General features: G+C 39.6%; 2 protein-coding genes across 8 annotated transcripts in view; one reads left to right on the top strand and one right to left on the bottom strand.

Annotated features, from left to right (window-relative positions):
• The window catches only part of LOC149959506 (uncharacterized), a 140,759-nt gene that overhangs the window by 60,797 nt on the left and 62,031 nt on the right, over positions 1-17,931 (bottom strand). The window lies entirely within an intron of this gene.
• Positions 1-17,931, top strand: part of LOC149959509 (uncharacterized) — a 337,839-nt gene that overhangs the window by 288,200 nt on the left and 31,708 nt on the right. Inside the window, exons 1-2 of one of the 3 annotated variants that reach the window (XM_090166468.1) lie at positions 14,627-14,812; positions 14,881-15,248. In XM_090166468.1, the coding sequence (XP_090022594.1) occupies positions 14,642-14,812; positions 14,881-15,248 (539 nt within the window). In that variant the 5' untranslated portion in view covers positions 14,627-14,641. Of the gene's footprint in view, positions 1-14,626; positions 14,813-14,880; positions 15,249-15,335; positions 15,530-17,931 lie in introns of those variants that run through there. The other 2 variants (XM_090166466.1, XM_090166463.1) reach the window with 2 other exon arrangements.

Below are 17,931 nucleotides of genomic sequence, written 5' to 3'. Positions count from 1 at the left end.
ATGAAACCGGTACCACCAAAATCCGGTTGCTACATTTGAGAAAGGAACTGGTAGGTAACTTATAGTGGAAGTTATTATACAGAAATACGAGTAATACTTGAGGACGGAACCCTTGACCAGGATACGGAGGACGATTGTACACGTTATTCCAATTTGGGTATCCAGCGCCGTTGTGCCACCTAGAACTGGGTACATCGTCTTTTTCTTGACTGCGAGCGACTTGAAAGACAAACAGAGAGGCGATTATTAAAATCTCATAAAGAGCCATAACTGAGTATTAATTTTCAACGTTTATATAAAACGTCGTTCTCCTGAACCAGCGCAGTTGTTCTTAGCCATTTCGATTAAGTAACTCCTTTTATACAAATATGTTTTTGCGTCCACTGACCTTTATACCTAAAAAATATGTTTAGATTATTATTTACATAATACTAAAAAAAGTTTGAAATGCAAGATTACAATTTTAAAATATTTAATTTTAAACTTTTTAACTTTAATTATAAAAGAACGATGTTTGTTAGTCTATTCAGCAAAATCATCGCTGGAGCTTGATAGGTAGCATCGGTTGCGTTGCTGGTATTATAAATAATGATTTCGACGTATTTTATCGTGTTTGTGGTTGGAGGAGTGTGGGCTGATCAGCAGTTTCTAGGTAAATTATGACTCTGAATTTAATGTTTTGAAACAGCAATACTAATTCAGAACTTGTTCTATTTGTTACTTTCAGCTGAAGAAATGGAGCGAAATCAATTAAAGTACAACTTGCATCAAGAACCCAAAGACACTCATCTTAGTAACAAAGATAAGTTTTTCGAGGTAAGTAGAATTGTATAATGCAGTACGCAAAGAATTGTTTCTGAATTAAGTTTCTGTCACATTAACTAAAGGACTTGAACCAAGTCAGTGAACCGGAAGTTCCAACTCCTTGGCCGTCGTCGGAGTGCTGCTGGGATGCCCCTTCCTGGACCTTTCTATCACCTCCGAAATGGCCCAACTGGCCATCAATCAAAGTTCCCACTTTTCCGCCATTCAAATCGATGCCAGTCATCAATAAACCTTTCGTTTCATCTGTCACTCTTCCCACCTGGGCTCCCTTGAAGACTTCTGTAGTCGAGTATCCCTTTTTTGAACTCCCACAACCGACTCTGCCCACTGTGAAGTTTCCAAAGCATCCGCCGTTCAAACCCTTGCCTCCTATTAAATACCCAACCTGGACCCAGGGATTCCCGACACTGGCTCCTTGGAATTCTGTGTCACTGAACTATTTCAACTACTCCTGGCCGGTTCCAACAAATCCGCCATTTAAGCCATTACCTCTGAGGCCAATCTTTCAACTTCCTTATTACCCTCCGCTCAAATACGGCCCAATCGCGAACTACTTTCCGGTCAGCTGTCCTTGCAGGAACGAAAATGCTTATACTCAGAGTTTGGTATTGTCTGGAAAACCAAAGGTCACGGCAACTTCCGTTGGTGTGAATGGCAGCGATCAAAAATCCAGGAACTTGGAGTTCCCAAGTCAGTCAAGTTCAAGCACCCAAGTCTTCGACGTCGGGAATACGGAAACTGTCAATAACTTCACGATCATCGTCCTGAATAATTGCGATAAAGTGAAGTCTGATGTGCAATGCGCGGAAAAGAGCGCTTTCAATTGCGTTCATTCAAAGAACCAGGACGAACTAGAAATTGTTGTGAATGACGGCGAAAGAACAGAGCTACTGTCTGCGTTACTTCAGCAAGTATCTTTACTTGACAACGAAAACCTGTATTTGTTAAGTAAGTTTAAACTCTCTTGTGTTAAGGAAGATTCTTTTACTTCCTACTTATCATTTCTAGGCTCCGAACAACTTAGCGTCCCAACTTTAAATAAATTCATTAGTTCTTTGAAGCCGGATGGCATATCAGGGGCTGCTAGTATCTTTCCCGTTGATCTCGGTCAGATGTTTGGAATGGCCGCGGTGAAGCAATCTCAATTGACTAAAAAAGCGCTTCCGTCCGCTCCTGGTAAGAGTGGCTCAGACCAACCCGTATTCGCGACTACTATGGTGAGAAAGAACGACTTTGAAGGAAGACAGAAATCCGGTGCAGTGTCGCCCCCTAAGACTGACGATTCCAGAGGTGTTTCTTCGACAAAGGCGCCCAACCCCGCCAGTAATGGCAGTGGTTCTGCGGCGAGTCAAGTCACTATTCCAGGAAGTGTCGGAGTTGAAGACTCCAGACCCAGTGCGTCGTCGTCTGTGGCGCCATTACTGTCGGAAATGACTACACCGTCAACTATTTCCGGAAAAGTCAAAGTGGACGATTCTATATCCAGTGGGTTCTCGACTTCGGAATCACCTTTAGCGGAAACGACCACCAATTCAACTACGACAGAGAACTAACCGTGTGTATAGTGACTACAATTTGGACTAAATTATTGAAATTTAATTTAAATTCGACCATCCTTTTTGGATATTTGTATTTTTAGGTAGATTTTATAAAGAGTTGTTTTAAAATAAACATATTTTGGAAAGTGTAGAATATTCCAAGTTATTGGTTAATATGTAAAATAATCTTTCACGGCGAAGCGACTTTGAATAAAATGAACCTTTTTAACAAAGGGGTCTCGCACCCTTTAATATTACCGAGTTCCATTTTTAGGGTAATAACGTATTTTAAATTAATATCGGGCCTAAAAGGACTGTTATTTGCCTTGTGGGTGCCAACACTGTAACGCCACACCTCCCTGATAACTTTTTTTAAGGGTGGGAACTTTCAGATGTCAATTCTATGTTACTCCGTGTGTTATTATCTAACTGTTATTTATTTATTTTATTATTATAAATTACGAGGCATTGTAAACATGAAACGTTCTATTTAATGTCCAAAAAAACGTCTGCCTTACTTCGGCAAGTGGCGCGTCATACATTGAAGCGCGCCAAATTCCAATCGCCAATATTCACACCGCATCGCGGCACTCCACCTTCCAGTGTCCAATACAAAACAATTACAATCCGTTTGAAAATTTACTTCTTAAAATCCATATTTGGCCGTTGCAATACTTTAGGAAGTTAGAATATAGTGTTTTTTAAGAAGCATCGACTCAAAAAAAAATTAAATGAGAGATAGAGAGTATACTTTTAAATTCCTATTACTCAGCCGAAATGTATTACAGGGATCATATAAATTGAAATTTTGAAGAGGAATTAGCCCATTTTGCTATCTTTAGGGAACAAAAAGGAATCCCAAACAATCGTTCTATTGTTGTATCATTTCGGGTGTCACGATTCGGAAGGCATCAATAATACTCCGGAGCAGTTCTACGAGGGTTGTTAAGGGCATCTGGTAGACAAACTCCTTGATGACGCCCCAGAGGAAACAGTCGAGCGGTGATAGATCTGGTGATCTTGGAAGTCAATGAATAAAACCATTCCTTCCAATCCATCGCTGAAGGAATTGATCGTTTAAATTAGCTACAACAGCTTGCTTTTGGTGTGGTGGCGCCCCACCATGCTGGAAGCAGAGTCACCTGTAGTTGGCCAGAGGAATGCCCTTGAAGTTCGCTACTTCGTTCTGCAACAGCTAAAAGTAGTTCGGTCCGCTTAGGCGTTTTGGCATAAAAAGTGGAAGATAAGGTGATCTCCAACATACTTTAAGGTGAAATTGGACTTGATTATGATGAGGACACCCCAGTCAGAATTAGCAGCACCCCACATTGGGTTATTCCGGTGGTTGAAAGGGCTCGGGCACTTAGATTAAATGAAGAATATCCGGGTTTTTCTCAGACATGAGTCTCAGCCCCTTTAATTTCATTAATTTATAATTCTAGGGGCTCTACTCTACTCTTATCATACTCTAATGGTAATTTAAAAAATAGAGCTCTTGAATTTATTTTTGTCTCTACATGCGTTCTCTTTCAACTCTATAAAACCTCTGCCCGTTTTTCAGGGCTCTTCTTATTTCCTCTCTCTCTCTCGCAGCCAGGTAAAACACGTACTTTAGACCGTGGTTTTGCTGACCTTGACGAGAAGAGGGACATGTTGTACAAATTATGGTTTTTACACACAATCCTAACGATTTGTGTGTATTAGTATCACGTACAGTGTTGCCGTTGCCGATGCCAATGCCGATGCTGATGCCGCCGTGTCGCGCATACCTCTTCAACGGTTAGGGCTAGAAGAGTCAATGATATCTCGTTCGAATGTACATACATCGCCATTGATAGACTTCCAAAAGGTTTTGAAATCGGAGCCCAAGAAGTTGGGCATTTGCCCAATATACTATTTTCGGTGATTTCCTTTATGTTTTAGATATTTTCTTTAAAATAAAGTCCGATAACGTTAAAAAAAATTTGGCAAGCCAACATATACCTCTCCTCGGAAGAATTGTCCCTAGCGGTATTAATTTTTCGAGATGACTTTTAAAGATATATCTCCGCAATTCCGAGTTATTTACTAAAAACGTAATCCCGGTTCAATCCCGCCCGGTATAAAATTTTAATTATAATTAAAATAATTGAGACGAAACAACCGAGTATAATTTATTCAGAATATTATAAATTAAGTAGTTACAACAGCGAGTTAGACGTACTAAAACAATGCTCAATTGAATTTAACCTTATTTACGGTACAAGTTTATCAGTTAAATATAATACGAAGCCAATTTTAATGAAAGAAATATCTACAGAGGGTATTTGTATTTTTCTCGCTTACGAAATACTTGCCGCATCTTTAACGCTTATTTTATTTCAAAATAAACATCTTAATCAGTCGAGAAAACGTTTAAAATAAATAACGAAGTAATGATGACCCAGTTAAAAACCAGACCAACATAAGTGTAAGCGCACGATGTATAACACTTGATAAAAATATACGACTGAAAAAACGAAATAAAATATAAATAAAACGAAAGATATTTAAAATTAAAAAAACTGATCCTAATAAAACGTAAAAATACCTTCCACATCACGCACATTCGAAATACGCAGAATTAAAAATAACAAGTTGGCAAGCCAAAATATACCTCTCCTCGGTAGAATTGTCCCTAGTGGTATTAATTTCTCGAGATAACCCTTAAAGATATATCTCCGCAATTTAGAGTTATTTGTTAAAAATATTAACCCATTTCTATCCCGCCCGGTATAAAATTTTAATTATAATTATAATTATATCAGTTAAATATAATACGAAGCAAATTTTAATGAAAGAAATATCTACAGAGGCTTTTTGGAATTACTCGCTTAGAAATACTTGCCGCATCTTTAACGCTCATTTTATTTCAACACTCGCCCTTGATGAAGATACCGTAGATATCTGGTAGTGGACGACTCGTTCACTTCCTGTTGACGTTGTGACGCATACCACATGAAAAAGACCAATGCCGTCCAATTTCCAATATCATATAATGACTCGCACACCTAAGAAATCATTGACTGCGTTAGAAATCGTAGATATCCAAATATCCACACCAAATGTATTTACAAGAAGCAAAAACCTTACCATCAACAAAGCACAGAGAGCAACTTGACTAACCGCCACCTCTTAAAGCAATTAACGTTAAATTATCTCCTTTGAATTAACAGAACTATATATAGGTCGTTAAGAAAGTGGCCCACCCACAGGGTCTACCCTTTAACCCTCTAATCTCGGCTGACTGCGCTAAAACAAGATTTAACCTTTAAAAAATACCAGATTAGGCCTTCATAAATTCATTAATAAAAAAAGACTTTATTACCTATTATGCTTACGATGCCTGTCTTAATTTCAATGAATCTAAGCAGCTATCGGTGGTTCTGTGGTAGAGCGCTCGACTGCCAAGCCGAATGGTCTGGGTTCGAAACTTGGGTGGCGCATTTGTTTTTAATCAATAGAGAAACGCTAAATTAGAATTTCTTCGATGCAATAACTTCAATTTCAATTCTATTTCAATTAAACCAAAATTTCGTACTCTATTAAATACGCTTCCGATAAAGCTGAAGGTCTAATTTTCAATAAGGCGTAACAAGTGTCGGTGGTTCTGTGGTAGAACGTCCGCCTGTCAATCAGGAGGTCTCGGGTTCAAATCCCGCCCGATGCGATCGCAAATTGATACTAAGACGAATACCGTGTACAACTGGTGGAAACCCTGCCATTGGACGTTGAGAGGTAGCATTACACTCAGCACTCGGTCCGTCCCAAAGTCATTAAGAAGAAGTTGGAGAGAAAACGCCCATATAAACACAACAGACTCAACATGCACATCCATCAGAACACAAACACAACAAATTCAACACTCACAACCTACGCATAAACATTACAAAAACCGTTATACACCAAACCGTCACGACGGTGAGCGAAAAAACACCATCCAAACCAAACCGCAAATGCATCCGTTAACGCTCACCGTCACACGGTGGTTTTGCTAACCCTTTGAGAAACTGCGTACGCAGTGATTACACTTTGCACCGAAAATGCGAACGCGTTCGCAGTCCTGACAGACAGACACACCCACAGACCCACCCACAGACCCACCCACAGACCGACCCACAGACAGACACGGTCGTTGTATAACCCCTCCTAGGGGACTTTGTCCCCTCGGAGAGGTAAAAATAACGAATAGAAAAATACACAATAACAACCCAATCAATCAGACTTCAGAAACAAAACTCATAGAAAAATATTATAACGCAGTCAAGCAATCAGACTTCAGAATCAAAATAAAATTCATAGAAAAATATTATAACGCAGTCAAGCAATAAATTAGTTCGAATATTTAGAAATCAAGCAATGGAAAATATAATATCAAGAAGCGCAACACCTTACCATTCACAAGTACGATTTTTCACGTTATTATTATGAAACCGGATAAGCTTTTGGGCATGACTCTGAAAGGTTCCTCTAAGACTGGACGATTTTGCGGGAAAAAGGAAATAAACTTAAAAAATAGTAGATACAAATATAACACAGAAAAAACCAACAATACCAAAGATTAGACAAAAAAGAACGTAATCGGGATCAGTTAAAAAACACAACAAAAAAGCGTATCCGAAACAAGATTTCACCTTTAAAATTTCATACGTAAAAAATGTAGACTTTAAAAACCATTAATACACTCTTCCGAGAAGCTGAGTTTATAATTTTCAAAGTAGAGTAACATGTATCGGTGGTTCTGTGGTAGAACAATCGTCTGTCACGCAGGAGGGCTCGGGTTCGAAACCTGGGCGGCGCTTTCGTTTTTAATCAACAGAAAATACGCTACATTAGAATTACTTCGATGCAATAATTTAAATGGAACACGGTGGTTCTGTTGTAGAACGTCCGCCTGTCAAACAGGAGGTCTCGGTTTCAAATCCCACCTGATGCGATCGCAAATTGATACTAAGACGAATACCGTAAACAATTGGTGGGGACCCTGCCAATTGGACGTTGAGACGTTTGTCGTAACCCAAAAAGTCAATAAGTAAGAAGTTGGAGAGCAAAGACGTAAAATGCAAATTCAACACTCACAACCGCCATTACACAAACTCAACTCTCAAAACCGCCATAACAAACAAACTCAACATTCCTACACTACACATAAACATTGCAACAAATTCCAATTACAACTGACCCGGTAACGCGTTCGCACACACACACAGACACACAGACAGACACACACACAGACACGTTGATTGTAAAACCCCTCCTAGGGGACTTTGTACCCTCGGAGAGGTAAAAATATTATTGGGTAGGTAAGGATTCAGTTGAACTACAACTTCGGTTATATCAGTAAATATTAAATTTAAGTATAGTTTTCGGGGTTATTTACGGGACCCCAATGTTCGTGGTTATATATTTCCGCCTGAAAGTCGACATAACGTTCCTTAATTTAAGTCCGATTTTCATGAAAGTTATATTTTTTAATAGCTGTGGTTTACATATAACCTAGAATTGCAATTTCGTTGCTTAATTTTAATTCTTAGTAAGGTTTTTTGGACAGCGTATAAGTACCCCCATCAACTCAAACATTGGAAATACGTGTGGTTATAGAGAATTTACGCGAATTTCCCTCTGACATTTTCCAAGGTCGTTCTAATATGACCCAAAGTAACAAATAAGTGTGACACTTATCGGAGGCCGTTCTAATATGACCAAAAGTAACAAATAAGTGTGACACTTATCGGAGGCCGTTCTAATATGAACAAAAGTAACAAATAAGTGTGACACTTATCGGAGTAATACGCGATGCTTACAACGTATGACCCGAAGTAACAATTAAGTGTGACACTTATCGGAGGCCGTTCTAATATGACCAAAAGTAACAAATAAGTGTGACACTTATCGGAGTATTATGCTTACAACGTATGACCCGAAGTAATAAATAAGTGTGACACTTATCGGAGTATTATGCTTACAACGTATGACCCGAACTAACAATTAATTAGTGTGACACTTATCGGAGGCCGTTCTAATATGACCAAAAGTAATAAATAAGTGTGACACTTATCGGAGTAATACGCGATGCTTACAACGTGACCAGAAGCAAAAAATAAGTGTGATCAGAAGTAAAAATAAGTGTGAGCAGAAGTAAAAAAATAAGTGTGATCAGAAGCAAAAAATAAGTGTGATCAGAAGTAAAAAATAAGTGTGATCAGAAGTAAAAAATACATGTGATCAGAAGAAAAAAATAAGTGTGATGGTCCAATGTTCGTGGTTTTAAATTTCCGCCTGAAAGTCGACATAACGTTCCTTAATTTAAGTCCGATTTTCATGAAAGTTATATTTTTTAATAGCTGTGGTTTACATATAACCTAGAATTGCAATTTCGTTGCTTAATTTTAATTCGTAGTAAGGTTTTTTGGACAGCGTTTAAGTAACCCCATCAACTCAAACATTGGAAATACGTGTGGTTATAGAGAATTTACGCGAATTTCCCTCTGACATTTTCCAAGGTCGTTCTTATATGACCCAAAGTAACAAATAAGTGTGACACTTATCGGAGGCCGTTCTAATATGACCAAAAGTAACAAATAAGTGTGACACTTATCGGAGTAATACGCGATGCTCACAACGTTGACCTGAAGTAACAAATAAGTATGACACTTATCGGAGTAATACGCGATACTCACAACGTTGACCCGAAGTAACAAATAAGTGTGACACTTATCGGAGTATTATGCTTACAACGTATGACCCGAACTAACAATTAATTAGTGTGACACTTATCGGAGGCCGTTTTAATATGACCAAAACTAATAAATAAGTGTGACACTTATCGGAGTAATACGCGATGCTTACAACGTGATCAGAAGCAAAAAATAAGTGTTATCAGAAGAAACAAATAAGTGTGATCAGAAGTAAAAAAATAAGTGTGATCAGAAGCAAACAATAAGTGTGGTCAGAAGCAAAAAATAAGTGTGATCAGAAGCAAAAAATAAGTGTGATCAGAAGTAAAAAATAAGTGTGATCAGAAGTAAAAAATAAGTGTGATCAGAAGCAAAAAATAAGTGTGATCAGAAGTAAAAAATAAGTGCGATCAGAAGTAAAAAATAAGTGCGATCAGAAGTAAAAAATAAGTGTGCTCAGAAGCAAAAATAAGTGTGATCAGAAGCAAAAATAAGTGTGATCAGAAGTAAAAGATAAGTGTGATCAGAAGTAAAAAACAAGTGTGATCAGAAGCAAAAATAAGTGTGATCAGAAGTAAAAAATAAGTGTGATCAGAAGTAAAAATTAAGTGTGATCAGAAGTAAAAGAAATCTTCGATGCTATCAAATTATGAATAGAAGTAACAAATAAGTAAATAGGTGTTAATACAATTATGTGTGGCCGTGGATATATATTGGTTGTGATATCGGCGTTGCAGGCTGCTCTGAATTACTCAAACAAACTTAACACATTAGAAGGATTGTGTGTATTCTGACCGTCGTACGTCTTGTTTTTACTAAAGTTATGTTTAACAATTCTTTTTCTTATATTCATATAAAGGTTTAAATGCAAACAAAATAAACAAACTAAAATAAAATACAACACACTCCCCCGCATGAACGTTGACGTTCATAACTAATTAATTTCTAAAGGATAGAGTAAGTTTATGGCTCTTCTTACAACTTTGCCATCACTTAACTTTACGTTTACAGACCTAATTTTCCGACTTTACCTTCTTTGATTTGATCTGATTCTTTTGGAAATTTAACATTATGAGCTGATGTTAACTCTAGAAGGTATTCTTCCTTCCATCTGTTCCAAAATTTTGTTAACAATGTATTATGATATTTTTCTCTTAACATGACTTGCGCTCTTGTTTTCATTTCAGTGACCTTTAGGGTTGAGGGGGGTAAAGTCGTTTGTCTCTGACTCGCTAACAATAGATTTGATGGATTTAAAGGACCTACGTCCAAAAGACTACTGCTTTGGTAAGTGAGGGGTCTGGAATTTATTTGCGCCTCTTTTCTATTAAGACGGTGTTTAACTCTTCGAAAAATAGTAACGCACCACCTAGGGTTTTTCTCAGCACGATTTTAACAGATTTGACCAATCTCTCATAAAAAAAAACCCCACCAGGGGGCTCTTTCTACAATGCATTTTCAAATAACGCCCAATATACCGAAGCGTTTTAACACTTCATCTTTATTTATGCCTTTCTATATTCTTTGCGAATCCTTATCGCCCTTTCGAAGGATTGGCGTACAGGACGCGGCACAAACCCTTTCTGCCAATGAAACGCCTAAACGCCAATAAAAAATACTCCGTGCTCATCTCTGAAGTTAATTCGAGATAAACAGCTCTAGTTACCGTACATGTAAACAGACAAATGTATACCTTTTGAGGGGGGGGGCTCCCTTACTCTAACATACAGCGGGCCTGCATAATCTACCCCTGCAATTTCAAAGATCGGAGCCTTTGTTATTCTATTGTCGCGCCCGCGGACGGACAGGACGGCGAGAGAGGGAAACGGCATTGACCATCATGGTGCAATAGGAGAGAAAAGGGAATTTCGGCACGTCGCTTCACCGGCTCTCGGTGGCAGGAGAGAGAAGAAGGAAGGAGGGGGGAAAAACCCCGAGCGGGGTATAAAAGGAGCCCCACGGAGGTCGAGAGGGCAGTCTTCTCCGCGCTCTACTCTCGGTGGGATTATTAAGGCTGAAAAGCTCAGCCTACCTAGAGTAACCGGACTGGGACGCGTAAAGCTGTAAAAGCTTACCCCAGGCCACTTACCAAACGAGAGAAGCGGTATCCACGCGTGAATAATATTTTTGTATCTTGTACTGTGTAAATATTCAATAACCAATAAAAGTAATTTGTCTTACGTCCGGCTCGTTATTTCTACGCCTGACACTATCCTCTGGTAGGGGGGCGGTTATTTCAGAAAGGGGCTTACACTCTTAAAAAGGTTGGGTTAAAATTCAACCTAAACCTGGGTCCGTATTTACCCAGCCCAAAATTTGGGTTGTTTAGAATTAACCCATGAAAGGTTAAAAATGAAACTCGATTTTGGGTTGACACTTTATTAAACCCAGCGTAGGTTGAAATCTACCCCACCTTGGGTTGAAAACTACCCCACCATGGGTTGAAAACTACCCCACCATGGGTTGAATTTTAATCGCGTGTTTGGCCGTGCAGTTAGATAGGAAAATTTTAGACCTAAAAATTTTCGTCTGCCTGTATACGACAAAATGAATGTCCCTCTTAGATATGAAATTTTTAGAGGATCCATGGATCGATTATAGGAATACCATATAAACGGAGGACACATGGATTATTATTTCTCAAGGTAAAATCTGCCTTGAGTTGTCGACCCGCGGGTCTGTATCAAACTAAATTTAATGAAACCTATTTTCTTATATACAGGGTGTCTCAATTTGCTCGATCAGGCCATTTGTCTCAAAATGTATTTATGCTAGGGTTCTGAAATTTTCAGTGTTTATTTGTTAGGTATGGAAGGCTTTGGTTGCTAAATTACAGAAAAATCGAACGATTTTGTGCCGTTTTGGAAAATTTATTTTTTCACCGGTAGGTGTCACGCAAAATGTTTCAATATAAAAATTGTAGGGCATAGTCGAAAATGTAAAAATAATTTTGGTTCGGTTGAAAAAGACCTATTTTTCACTGAGTTTGGAGGTCGGGGGAAAACAAGTTGTACTAGCAGGCAATAGCCTTTAACGGAAATAATCGTACATAATCACAACACACATGTACATTTATTTTAGGGAACTTATGCTTTCAGCTGTGTTGTTAATAATCAGATCTGAAAAAAGTTATTGTTAAAGAAAATTATTGCGTTCAACACCTAATTAGACAAAGTAGACAAAGACCGCGTCTTCCATTTCGACATGGTTACGAGTAAGATCACCAAACAAAGATTTGTAGACCAAAAATTACGCTTATTTTTCTTTTGTGGTTTTTTAACGTGAAATATCAATTGTCCGAGTAGTATTTAAAGCGTTTACATTTCAAAGTTAAAACATAATCTCAGCTTGGCCGATTGTTGTCCAGTATGTCTCTTTACACTCGATATCAGCGCGCTCATATGCTAGAATTATTTTACGGAGAAGGTCGTCGTAATGCTACTCTAGTAAGTCAGTTATTTAGACGAAGATTTCCCAATAGCAGACCAAGTCATACGATGGTTCTTAGAGTGGTCCGCGACTTCGACAACTGTGGTAATATCAATCCGAGGTTTCGTGGTCGTGGTCTCCAGGACATCGACATGGAAAACACCTTACTTGCCTACTTCGTCGCCTATCCTCGAGCGAGCGTCAGGACTGTTAGCTTTGACTTAGTGTTGGATCGAAACTACGTTTGGAGAACACTCAAAAGACACCATTTTCATCCTTATCGAGCGACACTTCACCAAGGAATGCATGAAGGTGATGGACAGCGCCGACTCGACTTCTGCAATTGGTTTTGCCTCATGGCTGACGTACACCAGGATTTTCACGATCAACTACTGATGTCCGACGAATGTTCATTCGGAAGAGATGGGCCTTTCAACCAACATATGTGGGAGTACGAGAATCCACACTGGGGATTTCCTCACCGCTACCAAGTGCAAATTCGCTTAAATGTGTGGGCTGGTCTGTTAGGTGACAGAATTATTGGCCCGTTCTTCCTGCCAAATCATCTGAACGGTCAAAACTACTTGGAGTTCCTTCAAAATGAAATATCCAACGTGTTGGACGACATTCCTCTGGCCGAGTACAGACACATCTGGTTCCAGCAAGATGGGGCGCCACCTCACCAATATCGTGACGTGGTTGCATATCTAAACGACGAGTTTCCTGGAAGATGGATCGGAAGAACTGGTCCTGTTCGTTGGTCTGCAAGATCCCCTGATCTAACACCACTCGACTTTTTTCTTTGGGGATTCGTAAAGGACTACGTATACCAAACACCTGTGACGAGCGTTGAAGATTTACGACAAAGAATCCCGACGAAGACTTGGGTGCTTGAACTTGACTGACTTGGGAACTCCCAAGTTCCTGGATTTTTGATCGCTGCCATTCACACCAACGGAAGTTGCCGTGACCTTTGGTTTTCCAGACAATACCAAACTCTGAGTATAAGCATTTTCGTTCCTGCAAGGACAGCTGACCGGAAAGTAGTTCGCGATTGGGCCGTATTTGAGCGGAGGGTAATAAGGAAGTTGAAAGATTGGCCTCAGAGGTAATGGCTTAAACGGCGGATTTGTTGGAACCGGCCAGGAGTAGTTGAAATAGTTCAGTGACACAGAATTCCAAGGAGCCAGTGTCGGGAATCCCTGGGTCCAGGTTGGGTATTTAATAGGAGGCAAGCGTTTGAACGGCGGATGCTTTGGAAACTTCACAGTGGGCAGAGTCGGTTGTGGGAGTTCAAAAAAGGGATACTCGACTACAGAAGTCTTCAAGGGAGCCCAGGTGGGAAGAGTGACAGATGAAACGAAAGGTTTATTGATGACTGGCATCGATTTGAATGGCGGAAAAGTGGGAACTTTGATTGATGGCCAGTTGGGCCATTTCGGAGGTGATAGAAAGGTCCAGGAAGGGGCATCCCAGCAGCACTCCGACGACGGCCAAGGAGTTGGTACTTCCGGTTCACTGATTTGGTTCAAGTCCTTTAGTTAATGTGACAGAAACTTAATTCAGAAACAATTCTTTGCGTACTGCATTATACAATTCTACTTACCTCGAAAAACTTATCTTTGTTACTAAGATGAGTGTCTTTGGGTTCTTGATGCAAGTTGTACTTTAATTGATTTCGCTCCATTTCTTCAGCTGAAAGTAACAAATAGAACAAGTTCTGAATTAGCATTGCTGTTTCAAAACATTAAATTCAGAGTCATAATTTACCTAGAAACTGCTGATCAGCCCACACTCCTCCAACCACAAACACGAAAAAATACGTCGAAATCATTATTTATAATACCAGCAACGCAACCGATGCTACCTATCAAGCTCCAGCGATGATTTTGCTGAATAGACTAACAAACATCGTTCTTTTATATTTAAAGTTAAAAAGTTTAAAATTAAATATTTTAAAATTGTAATCTTGCATTTCAAACTTTTTTTAGTATTATGTAAATAATAATCTAAACATATTTTTTAGGTATAAAGGTCAGTGGACGCAAAAACATATTTGTATAAAAGGAGTTACTTAATCGAAATGGCTAAGAACAACTGCGCTGGTTCAGGAGAACGACGTTTTATATAAACGTTGAAAATTAATACTCAGTTATGGCTCTTTATGAGATTTTAATAATCGCCTCTCTGTTTGTCTTTCAAGTCGCTCGCAGTCAAGAAAAAGACGATGTACCCAGTTCTAGGTGGCACAACGGCGCTGGATACCCAAATTGGAATAACGTGTACAATCGTCCTCCGTATCCTGGTCAAGGGTTCCGTCCTCAAGTATTACTCGTATTTCTGTATAATAACTTCCACTATAAGTTACCTACCAGTTGCTTTCTCAAATGTAGCAACCGGGTTTTGGTGGTACCGGTTTCATACCAGGAGGAGGGTTCAACTCTGGAAGCGGTGGTTCATCTTACGGGAACAGTATGAACACTCCTTGGTTCAACTCGCAGAACAGCGGCGCCAACCATTACTCTTACGCCAACTCGCTTTTCGGAGCTTTCTCGTCGTTTTCGCAGAGTTGGTCAACCAGCATGTCCTCCAGGAAGCAAGGTGCCGAGAATTCTTCGGCCCTGATCGACGCTGCTGCCAAGGCCATAACCCGAGTCGGAAGACAAGTGGGAGAACACTGTCCTTTGCGAGTCTTGTGTGAATCGGCGGTCAATCCCCAACGGTTGACCCGTTTCTCACCGTTGGTCACTGATTTTGTTAAGTAAGCAAGCAACCATCTTTTAATTGGTCACTTATTTAAACTACTAATTGTGTTTGTTTTGTCCAATACGGCTGTCGGCGAGGAAGTGCCCGACAACCTGAAGTCGTTGGTGGCAGCCTTCTCCTTCGGACGAGGGAAATCCTTGCAGTCGTGCTCCAGACGATTCGTCACTTGTAAGGCGGCACCGTCATAGTTGATGTCCGATATCAATGGTCTTAGTTTATGAAGAATATAGTTATGTACGACGTATTATTCGTTTTATCGAATAAAATCGCTTTTAACGAAGGTTTTAAATTCAATTTAAATGACAGTGAACGGTGTTAGGATTTCTACCAATTAGGATTCGAACAATGAAAAGTTTTAGTGAGTGTAGCCCGAGACGGAAATTCTCCTTCTCTGACACGTTTTTCGGCGGGAAATGGCACTTTACAACTAACCAACGTATTTAGCTTATGCTCAACTAAATGTAAAGGATTCAATGCGCGGCACAAGCATCACGGGTATTGTCTTTTTCGGTAATATTTTCCTACTTATTCTCATCCTTTGCAACGTCTTACGTTTGTTACAGTGGTGGACTATCTACCATAAAAAGTAAATAGGGGACAAAAAACGGCCGCTGTTTTGTGATGGCGTCAAAGCAACGCGAAATAAATAGCCAGTGTTTATCCCCTTCTTTGGAGACTCTCACTTTTCGGTTGCCACCACTGTGAGGCGTTAAAACTCTTTTTTAAACAAGCTCCTGAAGATTTTCTCCATGGACCACTTTATCGGTCGACTCGCTGTATTCGGATTTCGGGAGGTAACTGGTGAATCTTGAAGGAGTAAAGTGTATACACTTTTCTCTTCCAAGTCTAATTTAGCCAGATTCAATAATTTAAAAGGTATTTTCAAACACTACAAGTATCGCTAGCTTCAATACTTTTGAAACAAGGAGGTTTTACAATTACCGTGTCTGTATGTGTGTGAGTCTGTTTGGCCGCGGAAACGCGTTCGCAGTATCGCGGTGAAGTGTAAAAACCATGTTCACAGTTTCTTGAATTTTGGAAAAGGGTTTAATTTTCATAAGTAAATAGGGGGAGAAACTCTGGCAATTGGTTCCAACCGCACGGCGTCTTATTTGAGGGGTAAAATTTTGGGGCTTCGGAAATGACTTCCCCCTCGCCTCTTTACCGGGACACAAAGGTATCGGTTGTACTCCACAACGATGAAAAATAGTTATCTATAAAATACGTGAATATTAAACTTTTGCTTTCGATAATTTGGTTAATTTAGTTCTTAAATAAAGTAGATATATGATAGAAACTAAAATGCGACATTAAAAAAAAATAACACGACTTTTGAAAAGAAATAAACCGTAACTTGATTACTAGAATACCGTGGAGAGCGTGGCGCCATCTAAAAGCAGAGAGCGAGCCTAATTGGTAAATCTACGATGTAAAGGCCTAACATTTGCAAGTTTAACTGAAATAGTAGCTATAGCTACGAGCTTTTTTTGTTTATTTTACAATTGATATAGTAATTATTAAAATCAACCGTTATCGAAGGAAATAATGGTCAGCATTTGGCAGTAAGACTATTTGAAATCGCGAGGCGGTGACATGGTTGCCAGAGAATATAATTCAAAATTTTCATATTGAGCGCGGATCGGAATACCCCAGGTTCCGTGGACTCAGTCGTCAAAACATCGACATGGTCTACTTTGTTGCATACCTTCTTCGCAGTATCAGGAGTGCCAGGGATGACTGGGGTTCGACTAAGTAATACGTCTGGAAGACCCTGCAAAAACTTCCATCCGTTTCGAGCGACTCTCCACTAAGCATTTCACGATGAAGAAAAGGATTTTTCTGTAACTGGCTACATGGCCGTTTAAGCCCTTCAGTAGGTATTAGGCAAAGATCTCAACGTCTTTTCGGACCTTCGTAGGCCCTATTATATGGAATCATAGGCCCTAATTCATCCAAAAAAATTCGTAGGCCCTAGGCACTTTGCCTAATCTTCCTTAGGCGGCCCTGACTTCATTTAATCTTAGTGTCCGATGGCCCTTTCGGTGTGTAGGATGTTTCGGTGCCTAGGTCGTTTCGGTGCCGGACCTTTCGGTGTCTAGGTCGTTTCGGTGTACAAATAAAAAATATTGAAGCAAGAAGAAGCCATATCTAAGATGACGCCGGAGAACGACCGAAATAAAGAAAGAAGTACAAAGATTGCGCCAACAGGTTTAAAAACATATCGGAAACCTTTACAATTGAATCGTGCATGCGATATTTAAAAGGAGTCCCTAACAACATTAATTAACAGTGTGCCTTTTTAATAAAATGAATTATTTTAAAAATTTAATTTTAATCATATGTCCTAGACACCGAAACGTCCGGCACCAATACGTCCGGCACAGAAACGACCTAGGCACCGAAAAGTCCTAGACACCGAAAAGTCCTAGACACCGAAAAGTCCTAGACACCAAAACGTCCTAGACACCGAATCGTCTGTATACCCACCGGAATAACCCAAAGTAGGGTGCTGCTAATTCTGACTGGGGTGTCGCTCATCATAATCAAGTCCAATTACGCCTTAAAGTATGTTCAAGATCACCTTATCTGCCACCTTTTATGCCAAAATGCTTAAGTGGACAGAACTACTTGGAGCGGTTGCAGAACGAAGTAGCGAACTTCAAGGACATTCCTCTGGG

The sequence above is a fragment of the Leiobunum rupestre genome, chromosome 2 (genome assembly GCF_980474605.1).
Source record: "Leiobunum rupestre chromosome 2, qqLeiRupe1.1.hap1, whole genome shotgun sequence".
Taxonomy (NCBI): Eukaryota; Metazoa; Arthropoda; class Arachnida; order Opiliones; family Sclerosomatidae; genus Leiobunum; species Leiobunum rupestre.
Note: the sequence above shows the minus strand (reverse complement) of the source record. Positions and strands in the feature narration are given on the sequence as shown.